General features: G+C 40.9%; 1 protein-coding gene across 1 annotated transcript; it reads right to left on the bottom strand.

The window, feature by feature from the left end:
- Nucleotides 1–3028: 3028 nt before the first annotated feature.
- On the bottom strand, nucleotides 3029–20190 carry LOC134679240 (uncharacterized). The gene is made up of 7 exons (XM_063538127.1): nucleotides 20054–20190; nucleotides 17773–19976; nucleotides 14487–14607; nucleotides 13858–14032; nucleotides 5032–5219; nucleotides 3322–3659; nucleotides 3029–3233 (listed from the first exon to the last, which is right to left on the bottom strand). Exons 2-7 carry the CDS (start codon nucleotides 19974–19976, stop codon nucleotides 3029–3031), a joined length of 3231 nt encoding a protein of 1076 aa, XP_063394197.1. The 5' UTR covers nucleotides 20054–20190.
- Between the last annotated feature and the right edge of the window lie 219 nt (nucleotides 20191–20409).

The raw sequence follows: 20409 nt of genomic DNA, 5'->3' as shown, positions 1-20409 counted from the left end.
CAATCCGCTCCAGCAAGGTTGCAACGCATATTGTTTAACCTCGCTCCATACTCACCAAAAGTTATATTCAAGAAGGGCACAGAAATACCCTTAGCTGACTTTCTTAGTAGAGACTGTGATGCACCTAACCTGAAATATGAACCAGAAGAAAATCTAAAAATTGCAGTTATACTACCTATGTCATTAGACGCCAAAGAACAATTGATTATTGCCACAAAAGAAGATCCTCATCTACAGTTGCTCCTCAAGACAATAATGGAAGGATTTTCAGCAAATATTAATGAACTCCCTAAAGAATTACATCATTATTTTAACTTTAAAGAATAATTAAGCTATTTCAAAGGAATTATTTTCAAAGGTGACAAGATTGTAGTGCCAAAATTACAAATTCCCAAAATGCTAAAGATTATTCATCAAGGACACCTAGGCATACAAAGCTGTCTAAGAAGAGCCCGACAATTTCTTTACTGGAACGGACAATATGATGACATTTTAAAACTAGTCAGAGGCTGCTCCGTCTGCGAACAAACACAAAGAGACAACACCAAAGATACAGTCCTAGTAAATAAGATTCCTACACTCCCATGGCAAATAATTGCATCAGATTTATTTGAATTGAAAGGAAAAACTTACCTAGTAATCTGTGACAGTTACTCTGGATATTTAGATTTTGAACAACTAAAAGGTCAGTCATCATGTGAAGTAATTAAACAACTTAAAAGATGGTTTTCTGTACATGGAGTACCAGAAGAGCTACAAACCGACAATGGAACACAATATATGTCCAGAGAATTTAAGATCTTTCAAAAAGAGTGGAGATTTAACCACGTTACATCCAGTCCACATCACCATCAAGGCAACGGGCTTGCTGAAAAAGCAGTTCAAACAGCAAAGAACTTACTAAGAAAATGTAGCATTGACAAGTCTGATGTTCACCTGGCTTTATTAAATTGGAGAAATACACCGAGAAATGATAATTTAGGCTCACCTAACCAACGTCTTTTCAGCAGAGTAACTAGATGTCAAATACCTACAACTGATAATCATTTGAAACCAAGAATAATACAAGGAGTCACAATTGAACTACAACGATTAAGAGAAAAACAAGCAATGTATAGTAATAAACATACTACAAGACCGGTCAATTTTGACATCAATGATAAAGTCCGACACAAAATTGGTCATCGACATTGGGAAGAAGCAAGAGTGGTAGAAAAGCCAAAAGATCTACCGAGATCAGTCATAATCGAAACAAAGAAAGGCCAAACATTTCGAAGAAACTGCAGCCATCTGCACAAGACACAAGCAGACATAACCAGCCAGAGAGTGGTAGCACAGGGCGGACACGCCATACATCAAAACTCGTTTGCGTGTATATGTGTGAACGGCACGTCTGTACACGCGTCATTGTGTGAGTAAGTCGCTTAGGGCTACTATTCACATGTTTTTGAGTTCACGGAGCGTTATCGTTGTACTCGTAACGTAAATATCAAACATTTTTATTCCTAAAATTAAAGAAACAAACATAATTTACAAGATGGTATTTTCTCCTAGATCCTTGCTATAATAAACTGTTCTATTCACAGGTCACAGCTAATATTATTTGAACGTATATGCGAACTCACCCGTAACCCGTAAAGGCCGTAAAATATTACGTAAAGTATGGTGCGGCAATAAATTACCAAAAATATCATGTCGAATTGTCGATACACAATTAGCGTGGACTAAATATAAATAATTACAAAACGCTACCTACTTTTTAATATATGTATAATAAAAATAAATGTTCTTTATTTCGTGAATTTGAAAAACAACCATACATCGCAAAATACATCGGCATTTTGAACGTTGCGTCATCGCGCCGCGGCGTTGCTAGCCGAACTGAGAGTATGTCAGGAGTCCGTCAGAACTCAGTCGCGGGGCGAGGTAATCCGAGTCGGGGGCGGTGCGTGTCCGTTCTGTATGATAATACTATTACTTATTCTGTGGTGGTAGTACCAGAAACTAATTATAAAAATGAACCAGTCATACTACAGGTACCAGAAGAAGCTCAGTTACCAGTGGTCCTGAATTCACCCCTAGCATCACCAGGCTCTTCTAATCAGGCTCAACCCAATCAACTAGTGATTGTTCCGGCTCCACAAACATCAAGATCTGGCAGGATAATAAAACCAATAAATAGGCTTGATCTTTAAAAATACCTACTTAAATTATCATAATTATATCTTTAACTACCTATTTCAGAAATTGCTTGGTTGATTTTAAGAAAGTCATTTTAATTAGAAAAAAATGTCATTTTAATTGGATAACTTTAGTAAGTTTAAATAATTTTATTGTTGCAAATGTCTGTTTGTAAGTTCAAAGTTAAAGTCACTTAAACTAATGTTTTTACTTATTTTTAGCTTTTAGTTACTAACAAAGAAAGGGAGATGTAAAGTATAGACTACTAGACTATTCATATCTTACCTGTGGTCGTCTGTCATATACGCTCCGCTCAATAATAAACCACGTTGATTCGCAATGTAGTCTTTTATTATTATAAATATCTACGTTACACTTAAAGGCATACGTATAGAATTTTCTGTATTTTCATCATAAAATCTAGCATTTACATTAAAAACTGTCGCATTTGATGAAGTGGAACTGCTGATGATGATCAGAACAGAACTCTTCAACGACGCACAGTACACGTTTGGTGATTGCGAATTTCGATTTTGACTTGGACTGGGACCCGGACTCGTACCCGGATCCGGTTCGGACCCGGACCTGGACTCGGAATCGGACCCGGACTTTGACCCGGACCCAGACTCGGACCGGGACTCGGACCCGGACTCGGACTCAGAGACCCGGACCTTGACCCGGAAAACCACTATGATACCTAAACTACTAGAAAAGTGGGTTTGATTAGGTTCGAACTGCGATCCTCACAGAACCGAACTGCTATCAGAGAAGTGGGTTAGGTTAGACTAGAACTACGAACCTTACGGAAACGAAATGCTACTAGAAAGTACTGGTTTTACCTCCTTTTCTACATAGTGTTGGCACTGCCGCGCACGCATCGCATTAGGGATGCGACTCGCTTACGCATTATTGAATGGAAGTCGTCCGTGCGTGCTCCCTCGAACATCCCCGATGCACTGCAGTAGCGCGGCAGCCCCATCAGCATCCTGAACGAGTTATTATAGAGGACACGCAGGGCGCTAAAAGCTTTCTTTGTGTAGTTGACCCACAGGCTGCAAGTATAAAACGATTGACAGTAAGCTCTGAACAAGGTTAGTTTAACACTTGTGCATTTTGCAAACCTGCGGATCAACATGTTACTTCTCACTGATAAGTAGTGCCCTGCGCTTCCTCTCCAGGTCCAGGTCGTCGTTTTGTGAGGCGGTGACCCAATGGCCCAGGTACTTAAACTGAGTTACCAATTTGAACTGCACGCCTCCTAATTCGATAGGTGGTACTATGTTATAGGTTTTTGTGCCAGCTTTAAAAATTAGTAGCTCAGTTTTATCAGCATTATACATGAGGCCGTGGACCACCGCATAGCTCTCACAAATCTTCAACAAAGTCTTAAGTGCGCAAACCGAGGGGCTCAGCAACACCATGTCATCCGCATAGCTGATGTTATTAAAGGCTCGGGTGCCACTGAGCTCCTCAATCAGCTGATTTACGTAAAGACAAAATAGCCTTGGCGAGGTCAGCCCTCCTTGTCTCACTCCGCACTGCAGCTTATAGGGGTTCGACAGCGAGCCTGCCCATCGTATCCTATTACTCTGGTTACTGTACCAATATTTCAGCAGTTCAATCAGCTCTCCAGGCACCGCAGCTTCACATAACTTTTTCCATAGGAGATCGTCGTAAGACACCAGGTCAAATGTCTTAGAGAGGTCCAAGAAACATGCGTAAACTGGTGTCTTACGATCCGTATAGTAACGAACTATATGCTTTAGACACAGAATCGCTGCTTCCGTGGATAGGCCTGACCTAAACCCAAATTGGGCGTCGTGAAGCGGAATAATCTTTTCTAATCTCTTGTCAAGCATACTGTTACGTACTGTAAAGGTTTGCAACCTTTACAGCCTTTTTAATCGGTAACTGGTTAGTTATGATATTTAAATTTAGAATATCAGCCCACTGTCAAAGAGAACGCGGTGCGCATTCGGCATTCTATGAGAGGCAGCTACCAAGTATAGATGTTGTTTGTATGATAATTTCGGCTGAGTAATAAACTGAAGAGAGTGAACTAAGTGTATTTCTTGTCCACGGTGTCCTCCCGTTAGGACGCACTCTTTACATGGTGGAGGATGCTATATTAGCGCAAAGTTTTCCCCAGTTTTTCGCGTTTTAGATATCGCGCAAAGAAGAGCGCTAGAAAGAACCCCGACCTCAATTTGCACGCCAAGCGAGTCTACGAAACCAAGGACAAAAGGAATAAGCGCCACTACAAGGAATCATTTCGGGTGATACTTTTCTTGTTATTTAGTTCTCATTATCACCCATTCTGTAATTTAATTATAAAATAGCTGTGCAAAAATTACGTAAAATGGAGTCGGAAAAATTCAACGGGACGACTGACGTTGAAGATTTCATCATTCAATATAAAATCGTCTCCCAAGTAAAAAAATTCAAAGAGGAGCAAAATAAATATGCCGTAGCAGCATATCTGAGCGGACCAGCGCTGCAATTTTATAAGGCTAATTTCAACACATTCACATCTTTAGAGGACGTTTTCGAAAAACTAAAAAAGGAATTTCCATCACGCGTCAATTATGCACAGGCATTTTATTATAGAGCTCAAGCACAAAACGAAACGCCATTAGATTATTATTATGCCATCGATGCCTTGGCTACTAAAGCTACCGGAATTGATGACGAGGCGTTTGTTAAACATTTTCAACGGAATTTGACGGAAAAATATAAAATGTATTTCGCAACCATACAAACGAAAACAAAAGAAGAATTGCGAAAGGCGATTTGGCAGTACATCGACATTTTCGATGCTAATAAATCTACGCAGCTTAACATACCACTCACTGAAAGTGTTTCACTCTCTCTACCAACCGCTTTCTCTGAGCAAGACACAATGCGTAGCTTTTCTGCGTTAACATTGACGCCATCACCAAATACTGCATCTCCGTCGACTTCAACGGCACCAGCAGTCGCGTATAGCACGGCAGCATCAACGCCGATTACGCCAATAGCAACGGCAGCGACAGTCACTACTGAAAACGCGGACCCGAACACTACTCCTGTTCGTAGTACAGTCAGCAGCAGATATACCTGAGCGGGCAAGGTGTCCAAGAAAACATATACACTTCAATCGTCACAAAAATAAGGACATCTAAGTTATCATTTTAGCGTAGGCTTTCAGTTCGTCACATATATCTTAACTTCTGAGTTTTTCTTTAACACATACACCCTTATTTACTCACAATGACAATAACGGTTAGAAAGTCAGTGGTAACTGAGCACTCAAATTCAAGCTGCTGTCATTAATACCTACACGCACTGCCAATCACGTACGTCAGCAGCCAGGGTGCCACTAGTTGCTAAGCAGTTGTTATTTCAATGGTAACTAAGCATCAACATTTTATCTGTTTACCTTTTTAAAAATACTGTAGCAGCTACGAATTGACACCTCCTTTCTTAAAGAAGTATTTTTTCGTCAAGTGTCAAACTTAAGACAATAACTAAGTAGGTTCTACTAAAACGTAGTGGTTATATTCTCTTGGGGTTCTACGAGTATATATGATCGGTGTAGAGCTTATTATATGTTAATATATTTATTTAGCCCGCTTATTGTACATACTAAAATATACTATATAGTACTAAAATACGATACTCCGAATCGATCCACCTCTAAATATTATAGATTTTTTTTGTGTGTGTTTTTTTTATCTGTATTTTGTATGTAATTCGACATTGGGAGACCATATACATCTCTTGGTAATTGTAATACGTTAGATTGAATTGTTAGTTTTATTTTATAAAATTGTTGATGTTATTATTTTTGCTTTTATGTGAATTCAATGTTGACGTGTAAAAGTGCCCTTGTGGCCTATTTGCTGAATAAATGTTGATGTTTGATGTTTGATGTTTGATCAAAAATAAAATAATAGAATTGAAACTTAACACGTTCACTGTCCCAATCTGACATGTAAACCTTAATATGGCTTTGTAATAGAGGCTAGCCGTGGCCCCACGTGAGGAGCACGGGCAGTAAAGGTGTTAAGCAACTATGACTCCTCTCTTTATTTTGTTGGTTGGACTCATGATCCAGAAGAACGGTGCCTCCTCTTCTACAGATGTACCTATGCGATAAAACCATCACTGCCATGCATATACCTACGTAATATGCTAACTGTTGACCATAGGAATGACGAATTTTGTTTTTACAACTTAGCAGAGAGGATAAAGTATACGGAGTTATATACAATATGTATCAGAACGAAAGGCCAAGAAAGAGACCCATTAATGTAGGTCATACTGAGCAACTTTTACTATGGGACCAACCCCGAAACCCCGGAAAAAATTTACTCTCCCATAGAAAATTTCAACATCAGACCAGCAAAATGTATGAAACTTCCAATTATTTTTCCTCGTTTTCGGGGTTGGTCCCATAGTAAAAGTTGCTCAGTATGACCTGAACATTAATGGGTCTCTTTCTTGGCCTTTCGTTCTGATACATACGGTATATCTTTGAACTTATTGTTAGTATAACCTAGTAGTAAATATCAAATGGCATTCCACACAGGAGTAATCTAAGGAACGCCCACTGCGAGTTCAAACCTACAACGTCTTGTTAGAAAGTCGTACATACGCTACATGTGACTTATCTTCAAAAAACATATAATATAAAACCACAAAATTAATATAAAACCACAAATTAATAATAGAAATGAAACCCAAAAATGAGAGAGGCTGTATCAGGGACACAGCCGCTATGGCTGACGTGAAACGTGGTGTGGACCGGAAGGCCCGAAGCGTCCAGGATTTAAGTGCTTTAACATAGAACAATAGTAAAAGTGTCTAAATGCGAAGGCCGAAGGCCGAGCTCCGCGTAGGGCCGAAGGCCCGAAGCGTCCAGGATTTAAGTGCTATAACACATAACAATAGTAAAAGTGTCTAAATGCGAAGGCCGAAGGCCGAGCTCCGCGTAGGGCCGAAGGCCCGAAGCGTCCAAGATGTCAGTGCTTTAGCACAGAAAAATAGTAAAAGTGTCTAAATGCGAAGGCCGAAGGCCGAGCTCCGCGTAGGGCCGAATGCCCGAAGCGCCCAGAATGTTAGTGCTTTAACACAGAACAATAGTACAAGTGTCTAAATGCGAAGGCCGAAGGCCGAGCTCCGCGTAGGGCCGAAGGCCCGGAGCGTCCAGGATTTAAATGCTATAACACAGAACAATAGTAACAGTGTCTAAATGCGAAGGCCGAAGGCCGAGCTCCGCGTAGGGCCGAAGGCCCGAAGCGTCCAGGATTTAAGCACTATAACACAAAACAATAGTACAAGTGTCTAAATGCGAAGGCCGAAGGCCGAGCTCCGCGTAGGGCCGAAGGCCCGAAGCGTCCAGGACATCAGTGTTTTAGCACAGAACAATAATACAAGTGTCTAAATGCGAAGGCCGAAGGCCGAGCTCCGCGTAGGGCCGAAGGCCCGAAGCGTCCAGGATGTTAGTGCTTTAACACAGAACAATAGTACAAGTGTCTAAATGCGAAGGCCGAAGGCCGAGCTCCGCGTAGGGCCGAAGGCCCGAAGCGTCCAGGACATCAGTGTTTTAGCACAGAACAATAATACAAGTGTCTAAATGCGAAGGCCGAAGGCCGAGCTCCGCGTAGGGCCGAAGGCCCGAAGCGTCCAGGATTTAAGTGCTATAACACAGAACAATAGTACAAGTGTCTAAATGCGAAGGCCGAAGGCCGAGCTCCGCGTAGGGCCGAAGGCCCGAAGCGTCCAAGATGTCAGTGCTTTAGCACAGAAAAATAGTAAGTGTCTAAATGCGAAGGCCGAAGGCCGAGCTCCGCGTAAGGCCGAAGGCCCGAAGCGTCCAGAATGTTAGTGCTTTACCACAGAATAATAGTACAAGGGTCTAAATGCGAAGACCGAAGGCCGAGCTCCGCGTAGGGCCGAAGGCCCGAAGCGTCCAGTATTTAAGTGCTATAACACAGAACAATAGTAAAAGTGTCTAAATTCGAAGGCCGAAGGCCGAGCTCCGCGTAGGACCGAAGGCCCGAAGCGTCCCGGATTTAAGCACTATAACACAAAACAATAGCACAAGTGTCTAAATGCGAAGGCCGAAGGCCGAGCTCCGCGTAGGGCCGAAGGCCCGAAGCGTCCAGGACATCAGTGTTTTAGCACAGAACAATAATACAAGTGTCTAAATGCGAAGGCCGAAGGCCGAGCTCCGCGTACGGCCGAAGGCCCGAAGCGTCCAGGATGTTAGTGCTTTAACACAGAACAATAGTACAAGTGTCTAAATGCGAAGGCCGAAGGCCGAGCTCCGCGTAGGGCCGAAGGCCCGAAGCGTCCAGGATTTAAGTGCTTTAACATAGAACAGTAGTACAAGTGTCTAAATGCGAAGGCCGAGCTCCGCGTAGGACCGAAGGCCCGAAGCGTGCAGGACATCAGTGCTTTAGCACAGAAAAATAGTACAAGTGTCTAAATGCGAAGGCCGAAGGCCGAGCTCCACGTAGGGCCGAAGGCCCGAAGCGTCCAGGATTTAAGTGCTATAACACAGAACAATAGTACAAGTGTCTAAATGCGAAGGCCGAAGCGTCCAGGATGTCAGTGGTTAAATACAGAACTGACAGACTGGACGCTTCGGGCCTTCGGCCCTACGCGGAGCTCGGCCTTCGGCCTTCGCGTTTAGATACTTGTAATATTGTTCTGTGTTAAAGCACTGACATCCTGGACACTTCTTGCCTTCGGCCTTACGTAGAGCGCAGCCTTCGACCTTCGCATTTAGTTAGACTCTTGTACTATTGCTTTGTGTTTGAATACCGAATTCGCACATCTCGCGAATGCGTGATGTATTATAATAATTTTGGATAATATCTAAATTTTATCTGTAAAGAATATTTGGGGTCATAATGATTCACTGTATCTAGATGAACTTGAATGCGGCATTTGATGGGTAATTTTAAAATAATTAATTACAGCGTCACACCTATTTAAATAATTAAATGATCAATTCATTTTGGAGTAATGAATGTAACGATTAGGTACAATTTTTTGTGTAAATAACACACCAAAATTACGAGAATAGATATTTTATACGGGTAATACACGTTTTATAGCAAACTCGTTCGTGTCTTTCCTGTAGCCATCGCATTTAAGGGAATCTAAAAGCATTTTTTTACGCAGCACCTTTACAGGCAGAATATTTCATTCAATACTTGAGACTCAAATGAGAAAAACGGGATATATATGAACCACAGTCGTTACCTTTTATAGTACCTATTGTCCACAGAAGTGACCATTTCTAAATTATGTTTTACCCATTACATCAGAAAGTACCTAACTAAGATTACTATATACTTACTAGCATTAGGAACTCGGGATTGTCAAGCAGCCGTCACACGTTATATGTGTTCTATCAAAGTAACTCGCGCCGCCGCGCCGCCTTAGATGCTAATGCATTATTTGAGGAGATGAGCATGTATTACTATGGTGAATGTAGTATTAAAAGAACCGTTATTGCTTTATCTTACTATTTCAGGTATATTTTGTCAGTTTTGCGCGCTATTTTTCGCACACGGTGGCCTCAAACAAGAGCAGTGATAAAAATTCTGTAATAACTGTCACATTTTTATGTTTTAGCAGCTTATTATAATTCCACGTACTTTATTTTACTCATATTTCATTAAAACAAATTAAGATCTATCAAATGGCACCAATTTTACCGAAATCGGTTAATGGGCTGATGAGTCATTACTAAATGAACACTGAAAATAGGGGTCATTTTAGCTCCGAATACGTCGTGTCTAGCGCAGAATCAGCGCCATCTATGTCAGCGGCACGTACTGTTCCGAGTAATGGCTACTTTTTTCTATATATCTATATCAAAACTATGTTTGTAGGTATTATAGTTTATGAGATATAAGCCGCCGCGCCATAACACTTTTCGTTACACTTGGTTTTTGGTCCGGCACCTCTACTACGGCTTTTTAAAGACGTTTCACGTCAAAAAAAAGCTGTAATCTCTAGGTGCATCCGACTGAGATTTGAACCCGCGGTCTCTGCTTTGAAAAGCAAACGCCATAGTAACAAGACCACAACGTGCCTTGACAATTAGTTCTAAATTCGGCTTCAGTTAGCTTTCGTTATGTGTCACTCATTCGTTTTGATGATTCTATTATTTATAAGAAATAGTTTGCAGTAAGTTGACTGACAGGCCCCTGTCAAAGGTTGAAGAGCAAAACCTGAGATAGATGTATGTGATGACAAGACTGTACTGCTTTCGATGATTGTCAAAACGCTTTACCTGAAATTAGCATCGCTATTATTCATTCAATATACGACCATACATGTATGCTTTAAACGTCTATTTTTCCATATTGTTCAGATATATTTGACACGTTGACCGCTTAGATACCAGTGGTTTTTTGACAGCTAAGGTATCAATGATTTGTTGTAAGTGTAGAAATTAATGAATAGCGACTGTTAAGATATTTGTGACATGTTGAGCGCTCACAAGTAAATGCTACCATGACAGTCAACAACTTTTTGACAGTTTAAACGTTGACCTCTCTTTGAGCACCTGGAGTGTATAGCGACTTCTGCTGCTGACTGTACCCAACCTCGTTATGATTTCAGAGATACAACACGGCGAACGCAATATCGCAACCAGTACTACGGCGGCAGAGGGCAATACCGTCGATACGGATACGAACAATCCCCAAGAGGAAGCGCCACATCACGTCAGCCCAGAAGCAGCGACAGCACCCCAAACGACAACCAGCGACGAGGCACCGGAGCTCCGCGCCGCTGAATGTCTTACGCTCCGAAAACGCTCCGAAATTATTTCACAACGATAAACACAAATAAAAATATTTATCAGCAGCTGATGTTCTTCATCGGTGGTGGAGTCGAAGTTGGGGGCTGCGCATGGCCACCAGACTTCTTGCTGCACCATTAGCGATGAAGTGGAGCCAAGAGGTGGCTCGTAGCAGTTCTCGGTCGTTGGCAGTGGCGATGAAGTGGGGGCTATGTATGGCCGCCGATCCTCTCGCCGCGCCTTCCGAGATGAACTTGAGCCCAGCAGGGGCTCATGGCTGATGCTGCAACCTGATGCACAGCTGAAGAAGTGTCATCTAGTCGGCCGTTTCTTGATACATGCAAGGAAAGAAGACACATATATGCTGCTCACACATTTTAAAACATTATAGGGGTGTTAGTATTACAGAGTGATATAATTCTAAATAAATATATAAACATCTGTGTTTTCATTATTGTGAAGTAACAGTGATTTTCATATAACTTATCCCTATGGGAAGCTATAGGAAAATAACATGGTTACAGGTAAGGTAATAAGATATTATGATAATCATAATTTACATTGTGCATACAAAACGTAATATTTGTTAAGCTTGTTGGCACAATATGAATTATTATGTTAGGGCGACTATCTAAATACATAAATGAACTATTATTACTTTAACCTTTTGAACGGCATGAATAATTTAAGGCACCGTAGGAAATTTTCACCTTTTCACGTTGCCAACGCTGACGTGCACGTGCCCTGATATGTTCAAAGGGTCAAATTAATTTAAACTAACTACCTAACTTATCTAACTACCTAACTTATCTAATTACCTAGCCTATTATACATAATATCTTACCCTATTCTGACATGGATCTAGGAAAATATTTTTTAAGTTTATCTATATGTACAACTTCTTTCCTAGCCCTGCCTTTAGGTGATAAGCGCCGAATAATGTAGTTGACCTCAGATAGACGATTAATTACAACATAAGGACCTTTATATAACCTACAAAGTTTAAGACTTCGCCCTGTTATGCGCCTAGGTTTTAATACCATGACCAGTTCATTTTGGGCAGTGATTTTGGAGAAGATCATATCGCAGACATTAATTACGAAACGGGTCAAGCAATATTACTAAATAAATTTTCGTCGCCACTATTACGTCGACATGAAGTAGAAGAATTTTTCGCAAGAACGAAAAACGACATGCTAAGCTTGACGAGGAAAATGTCAGAAAATAAATTTCCCGACAAGAAAACGGATGACATCAACATGTCAGAAATGTCAACAATTCAAGAAAGCAAGGATGTACCTACAAGTGAGAATTTGGATTGTCAGATATTACAGCACGCTGAGTTATTTAGCCTCGCAGAAGACATTAACTGCATAAAGATTAACGAAGATTTGACGCCAACACAAACCCAGCAACTTAAGAGTGTGCTTAATAACTATGAAGATAGATTTGCATATTGTGCATCAAATCTAGGTGCGTACAACGGGTATTTAATTGACATTGAAACTACGGATGAAATCCCGGTACATAAACCACCCTATAGGACGTCAGCGAAACAAAAGGAATTGATTGAAGAACAAGTACAAGAAATGTTGAAAAATGACATTATTGAACGCTCTCAGAGTCCGTACGCTTCACCAGTCGTCATTGTCGAAAAAGCAGACGGAAAACCACGTTTTTGTATTGATTTCAGGGCTCTTAATAAGAAGATTAAAGCAGACGAGTATCCTATACCGAAAATTGAGGATCTACTTGCATGCCTGGAAGGAGCACGCTACTTCGCCGAATTGGACTTGAATTCAGGCTACTGGCAGTTGAGATTGGGAAAAGGAAAGGAAAAAACGAGTTTTATTACCCAGTCAGGTTTGTACTCCTTCAAAACTCTCCCATTTGGACTAAAGACATCACAAGCGGTATTTCAAAGAGCCATGGATACGGTGCTAGCGGATATGAAATACAAAACGGTCTTAGTATATGTAGATAATATAATAGTTTATGCAAAAACGTTCAAGGAATTCCTGACAGCCCTAGAACAAGTACTCAGAAAATTTCAGAAAGCGAATCTCACCTTGAAACCAACAAAATGCAAGATCGGCTATACGAAACTGACAATTCTCGGGCATACGGTTTCGTCTCAAGGAATTGAACCAGTAGAAGAAAGAGTCAAGGCCATGCAAGATGCGAAACCACCAAGAAATTTAAAGGAACTCAGGTCTACACTAGGATTATTTTCCTACTACAGAAAGTTCATACGCGAATTCGCCCAATTAACCCTACCACTTACGGAGTTAACGAAGAAAGGTCGAAAGTTTGAATGGATACACGAGGCACAAACTGCGTTTGAAGAATTGAAGAAGAGAATATGTCAAGCTCCTGTGCTACGTTACATCTCATCGGACGAGGATATAATTACTAGGCTATATGTAGCCGCCGTGCAGGTCAGGATCTCGACGACTCAAATAAAAAGCTTCGATTTGAAGTAAACTATTATAATTTCAATAGGTACTGGTTTTACAAGGGTTCTTTGACTAAACGGTTAAATGTAAAAGTGGTGTGGTGATTGTATGGAGGCTGATGAAAGAGTGATTTGCATAATTTGAATGTCCGAAAATAGTGGTTAAGATTTGGGTGCCTCTAATTGGCCGCGATACATAATATGTGGAGCGCTCCTATTGGTGCTTTAGAAAAAGCTTCCAAATACTAGCCGAGCCCGACGGCTGCGTTTAGTTACTGTATTATACAAATAAAGGTTGCGTTCGCAACATACTCCCGGGCGTTGAGAGACTCAACAAAAAAAAGACAATAAAAAAATGGAAGTTGTAGAATTAACTAAGTAATAGGGAGGGGGCACAAGTTGTTATACGCCCTACGGATGACTCCTTTCTTCGTGTGTATGTCGGCGACTCTGGTGACGTTGTCCGTGCCCGGGTACAGCTTCGTGACGCGTCCCAGCAGCCACAGGAGAGGAGGAAGTGCGCGGTCCTTGACTAAGACCATAGTCCCAACTTGCAGCTGGTCCGTTGAGGTGTGCCACTTCGTCTTCTGCTGGAGGAGAGTAACATACTCATTAGAAAAGCGGCTCCAAAAATGCTGCTTGAGTTTTTCAACTCTCTGGAACCGTTCAAGCCGCGAGATGTTTTCTTCAGTCAGAGGTTCTTGTGGGACTGACAGAAGAGAACGTCCAATAAGGAAATGAGAGGGCGATAGGTAGGTCAGATCAGATGGATCAGAAGATAAGGGGGTTAGGGGCCTAGAATTTAAAATAGCTTCTATCTGAATCAGGCAACAATTTAATTCTTCATACGTTAAGTGTGTAAGAGATAGAATGCGTTTGAGGTGATATTTTGTTGATTTTACTGCGGCTTCCCAAAGTCCGCCGAAGTGAGGTGAGTAAGCCGGGCTAAATTTAAAGTTAATAAGATTTTCTGCCATACCTGACTGCAGCTTATCGTGATTATTTTTTAAGAAATTACTGAGCTCGTTTGATGCCCCGACAAACGAAGTCCCATTGTCGCAATACAGAGTTTGAGGCTTTCCCCGACGACTCATGAAGCGGCGGAGAGCAGCAAGGAACGACTCTGTCGTTAGACTTGTGACAAGTTCCAAGTGAAGAGCCTTGACTGAAAGACAGACAAAAACTAAAATATATGATTTAATTGTTTTGCTACCCCTACCCTTTCGGTCAGCTATCAGCACTGGTCCGGCAAAATCCATTCCCGTATGTAAAAAGGGATATTCTAATTGTGTTCTATCGGTAGGTAAGTTGCCCATAGACATTTGAAGAGGCCTAGCCTTGAACCTGATGCAGCGAACGCATTTATGGACTAAGTGGCGCGCCAGGTTTCTTCCGCCGAGCGGATAATATGTTTGCCGAATGCTTGCTAGTAAGAGCTGAGGCGGGGCGTGCAATAATGCCATATGTTGCATATCAAAGAGCAGTTTGGTAAGGTGATGCCTGCTGCACAATAAGATTGGGTGCTTAACGTCGTAACTATAGTAAGCATTATTAAGACGACCACCGACACGTATTAATTTCTGATCGTCTAAGAAGGGCGTTAACGAAAGTAGCCTACTTTTCGGCTGCAAGGACTTGCCCAAAGATAAGAGTTTGTACTCTTCAGGAAATGATTCTTGCTGTGCCAGTTGTAGAAGTTTAGTTTTACTTGATTTTATTTCTGTGTATGTTAAATTTGATGTAATTTTATTATTTTTATTTTTGCAATTATGTATAAATCTGTAAATATATGCTACGATATGTATTAGTTTTGTAAGTTTTGAATTGTTAGTGATAAGTTTAGTTATAATATTGTTATTTTCGTTTATGTTTGTATGTATGTTTATATGAAGTGACACTTCTGGTAGGTTATCTGCGTTTGTATTAGGCGTTGTAGGAAATTGAATGACGGAGTGATGTAAAAAGTCTGGACCGGTCCACCATAATGTGAACATGGTGAGGTCATCAGCCTTCATTCCTCGTGACACTAGATCTGCCGGGTTCAGCTTTGAGGGTACATAGTTCCATGTTTGTTCGCGTGTACTCTCTTGAATTTCATTCACACGGTTGCGAACGAACGGTTTAAGTCTATTAGATGGCCCTGCGAGCCAGCCCAGCACGATCATAGAGTCAGACCAAAAGTAACTACGATCAACCTTCACGGTCAGTGATGAAATGACCTTTGTCCAGAGTCTTGCGCCAAGCAACGCGCCGCAAAGCTCCAGCCTTGGGATTGTGGAGGGTTTAAGGGGGGAGACCTTATTTTTTGACGCTATAAGACGAACGCAAACTGCTCCGCTACCGTCCACGGTCCTGACATAGACATAGGTGCCGTATGCACGCTCTGACGCATCTGTGAATATATGTACTTGAACTTCTATAGGTGAGTCACTGAATACCCAGCGGTCAATTTTAAGTTTATTTAAATTTGTAAGTGACGATGCAAAAGATAGAAATTCATTTTTTATGTCTAATGGGAGCTCAGAGTCCCATTCGCACTTTAACAGCCAAAGACGCTGCAATATGATTTTGGCTTCCACTATACACGGCCCGACGAGACCTAGTGGGTCAAACACTTGACTTATGACAGACAAGATATTTCTTTTTGTGATTTTATTAGGAATTTTGATGTCGATAGAAAATAGAAGTTTGTCTGTTCCTGTTTGCCAGTACAGACCTAAGGTTTTACAAGGCGACGTGCTATCAAGGTTGAGGGCTTTGCTGTTATCCTCTTTATGTTCAAGAATTGATTTTAAAAGGTCAGGACAATTTGATTGCCATTTACGCAAGTTAAACTTTGCAGATTGTAACGTTGTGACTACACCCTTACTAATCTCAACCAATGATTCTACGGAGTCACTGCCACTGAGAAAATCGTCTACGTAAAAGTCGTGCTGTATCGCGCGTTTAACTCGGGCGTCCTGGCAGTCATCGGCAAGAGAAACAAGACATTTAGTTGCAAGGTAAGGTGCGCACGCAGTCCCGTATGTGACGGTGTTCAATTTGTAGGTTTTTAAGGGATCAGAAGGATCGAACCTAAAGATGATCTGTTGTAGCGAGCGTTGAGAAGGCTGTACTAATATGGCTCGATACATTTTTTCTACGTCACTTGAGACAGGGTCAATTTTTGAAGAGGGTGTTTTTTCGACATTTGTATGGCAATTTTTTATTTTTGAAAAATCTGATTTATAATATTCGTTTTAGGAAGGGTTCTTAATAAAAAAAAATATACTGTAGGAGGCACCTCTGTACTTTTTACAGTTAGCTAGATATGGACGTTTAAAGATCGACATTTGTATGACACTATTTAGCCATTTGTAAGGCGCTTTTGACATGTGTAAGGCATTTTTTAGACATTATATGGCAGTATCATCATATATATTCCACTATTTATTATTTTTGTTGCATTTATAAGACCCTGACGACATTTGTATAACACCTTCTCGACATCTGTATGGCAGTATGTCGACATTTGTATGCCACAATCGACATTTATACGGTCAAAATAGCCGTATAAATGTCGCCATACAAATGTCGCGACATGTCGCCAATAATATTTTTTAGCGATATTTCCTACACAATACAACCGATTCACTTATTTATTTTACTATATACCTATTTTAACACTATACTTGCAACTATTATTATAAAATAAACATTTTTATTCCAACTATGTACCAACGTATTAAGCGTCCATACAAATGTCATTGTAGTCGTACCAAAATATATCGAAAGAGATTTTTATCTGTTTTTAAATAAAATAAACTGTTTCCGGGTCTACATTTGATGTCAATCGATGCCCAACTAATCGCATTATGGCGTCGTAAATTTAATCTAACCGTTATTCAATAGACATATAAGATTATAGGGGGTATATTTAAGTCATAACAAAACAGGTGCCGCGCGGGACAGCGATAAAAAGGCTTCCCTTGTTTTATTAAATAACGCATTAATATATCACTATGACTAAATCATTTCTCTAGAAAATGCTCTTTATAGAAATACAAAGTTGTTTATAATACATTGCCTACATCCAAAGTTATGATTTTTTTTATTGCGCTATGCCGCCACTGGGACACGCGAAAAACGGCAAATTTTGCCGTTTTTGGAATTTCAAATGCGATTTTGTCAGGAACAAATAATATTTTAGGTACAGCTGTGGATGATTTTTAAAGCTTATAATACACTGAATGAAAATATATACAAACCCAGTCTTTTAGTCCTATGGACTTCGAGTTTTAGCCGTGGGACAGCAAAAAATGCCTATTTGAAAATTGACCCGACAACATACTTATGTTGCCTGAAGCGTAATAAGATTGACAGAAGGTCATCCTGAACAGTCGGGCCAACCATTTGGATGTCATTGAAGGATTTGCCGCTAGTCGTGGAAGCCGAACCGTCATAGACGACTCTTAAACGTGTAGTTGTGCTAGAGCGCAAAATTCCATGATGTGGAAAGAAAAATGCTTTTTCTGATGGCGCAGATGATGATGATGATGATTGATTTTCGCTCATATGACCTAAGTCGATGTACTCGCGAATAAAATCAAAATATAAGGTTTTGAAGGCAGCGTCGCGTGCGAGCCGTTTCTCCAATGCCAAGAAACGGAGCTGGGCCATTTGATATGAGTCGCCAAGTACTTCCGGTGACTCTTTTAAAGGTAATGTCACAACGAAGCGGCCATCTTGATCGCGAATGGTATTTTCTAAAAAACTTTTTTCGCACGCTTGCTCTTCATAAGACATGCAATGTGTAGAAGACACCGAGTCTAATTCCCAAAAACGAGTGAGATTAGTGTCATCATTATGTGTGATGAACGAACAAAAATAAGATTCGTTTGTGTTTTTGTTGTAGGCAGGTATGGAGCCACACACGAGCCAACCTAAAGATGATTCGCGTAATTGAGGTTTATTTTTACCTAACTTAATACGCGCGGTACCTAAGACGTCCCAAAATATTTCCGCCCCGACTAAAATATCGATAGCGGAAGGCTCATAAAATGATGGGTCTGCCAATGTGATGTCGGCAGGAATAGGTATGTTGGTAAGATCTATGCGACAAGGCGGCATAGATGTATTTATTACGTTGGCAACGTAGCAGTTTACGGTCGTCGTATAGTTACTATGAAGTGAATGAATTGTAATGTCACAAGACTCCGGACAATGTGAAAGTTGCTCATTGATACCTGTGATCGTGGCTCCCACGCTGCGTGTCGCTAACCCAAGCTGCCCGCACAGATCCTGCGTCACGAAGTTGGTGGCAGACCCGTTGTACAGGAGTAGACGCGCCTCACGAAGCACTCCATTCGCGTCACTCACGTGCACCAACGCTGTGGACAGTAGTCCGGAAGTCTTAGTAGGGCTAAACACTTTAGTTTGAATGTTGCCGCTAAAATGAACATCTGGCACCGGAACGTCACTGCTAGAAGACTCTTTGTCAACATGTTTATGTAAAAGAGTGTTATGTTTAAGTTTGCAGTATTTGCAATGAGATAACACACATTGCTTTTCTAAGTGTCCCGGCCTAAGACAATTCTTACATACTGAGTAACCGTTTACATTTTTTATCCTATTATCAATGTCTAATTTACGAAAAGATTCACAATTAAATAAGAAATGATCTTGTTTACAATAAGGGCAAACAATAGGTTTGCGATAAGCATTGTTTTTTGTAGCTGTAAGATAATTATGTGTTTTTTGTGGCTCGTTATGTGAATGCAATTTATGTTTCGATGTCTTGTAACCGCTATTATTGACGTTATTATTACCAAGAGATTCGAGTAAGTCAGCCCTGTTATTTAAAAATTTAATATATTGCTGCAACGTCGGCGAGCCTGTTAAAAGGTTCCTGTGCTCTTCCCACTCACGCTTAGTTACTAGATCTAACATCTTAGACATTATATAGATAACTAAGGTGTCCCAATGGTCGGTGGGCTCCCCTAAGGTGCCAAGCGCACGCAAATTTTTATTAGTTACGTCCACCATGTTACGTAATAAAGAGCTCGATTCGTGTTGCATCGGTTCAAGGTTAAACAGGGCCTGGATATGATTGTTAATTAAAAGGCGCGGGTTATCATACCGCTCAGAAACTAACTGCCACGCTTTATAATAGTTATCACTGCTAAAATCAAGACTTTGAATCACAAGGGCGGCACTGCTTTTTAAAGATGCACGAAGATAGTGAAATTTGCTTATGTCATTGATAGCGGGATTATTATGAATAAGTGAAATATACGTATCTCTAAAGCCGAGCCAATGCTGATAGTTCCCATCGAAGTGAGGCAGATCAATCTTGGGCAGACGAACGAAGTCCTGCCGGCCGGCGCCGCTCGACGTGGAAGCCGCGGACCCGGGCCCGGGCCGACCGCCGCTCGACTGCACCGTAGGAGTCAAAAGAAGTCGAGCAGTCGAAACCAACACAAAGAACTGGCTTTCAAACTGCTCCCGCTCCGCATATGCTTCGTCGGGTTTCTCAGTTAACGCTTCAATCTCCATCTGTAAAGCGTCAAACTCTGGGTATACCGATTCTATTTTATCTAAACGACACTGTAACTCCGTTATTTGTAACTCACTTAATTGTTCACACGTTTTAGCCACATTAATGTATGTGTTAAACAAAGTTAATTTAGCTTTCAAACTGCCACGTTTCCTAACTAACTCCTTTAACGTGTCAGCCATATTGATTAAGACGTAAATTTAAAAATGCAATTACCTAATAATGTGTGATCACTAACGAGTTAAAATGCAACTGACGAGAACAAAAGAAGCGGAGTAGATAAGCAGCTGCGCGCGGAATGTGATGATTTAGCAATTTTATGTTACTGAGGCGATTGATAATAAGCGATGGAGACGGCTTTTTAATATGTAATAAGATTTTAACTGCGAAGTTATATGAAGCTAAGCTATTTTATCGATATGAATTATGGTT

The sequence above is a fragment of the Cydia fagiglandana genome, chromosome Z (assembly GCF_963556715.1).
Source record: "Cydia fagiglandana chromosome Z, ilCydFagi1.1, whole genome shotgun sequence".
Lineage (NCBI taxonomy): Eukaryota > Metazoa > Arthropoda > Insecta > Lepidoptera > Tortricidae > Cydia > Cydia fagiglandana.
Note: the sequence above shows the minus strand (reverse complement) of the source record. Positions and strands in the feature narration are given on the sequence as shown.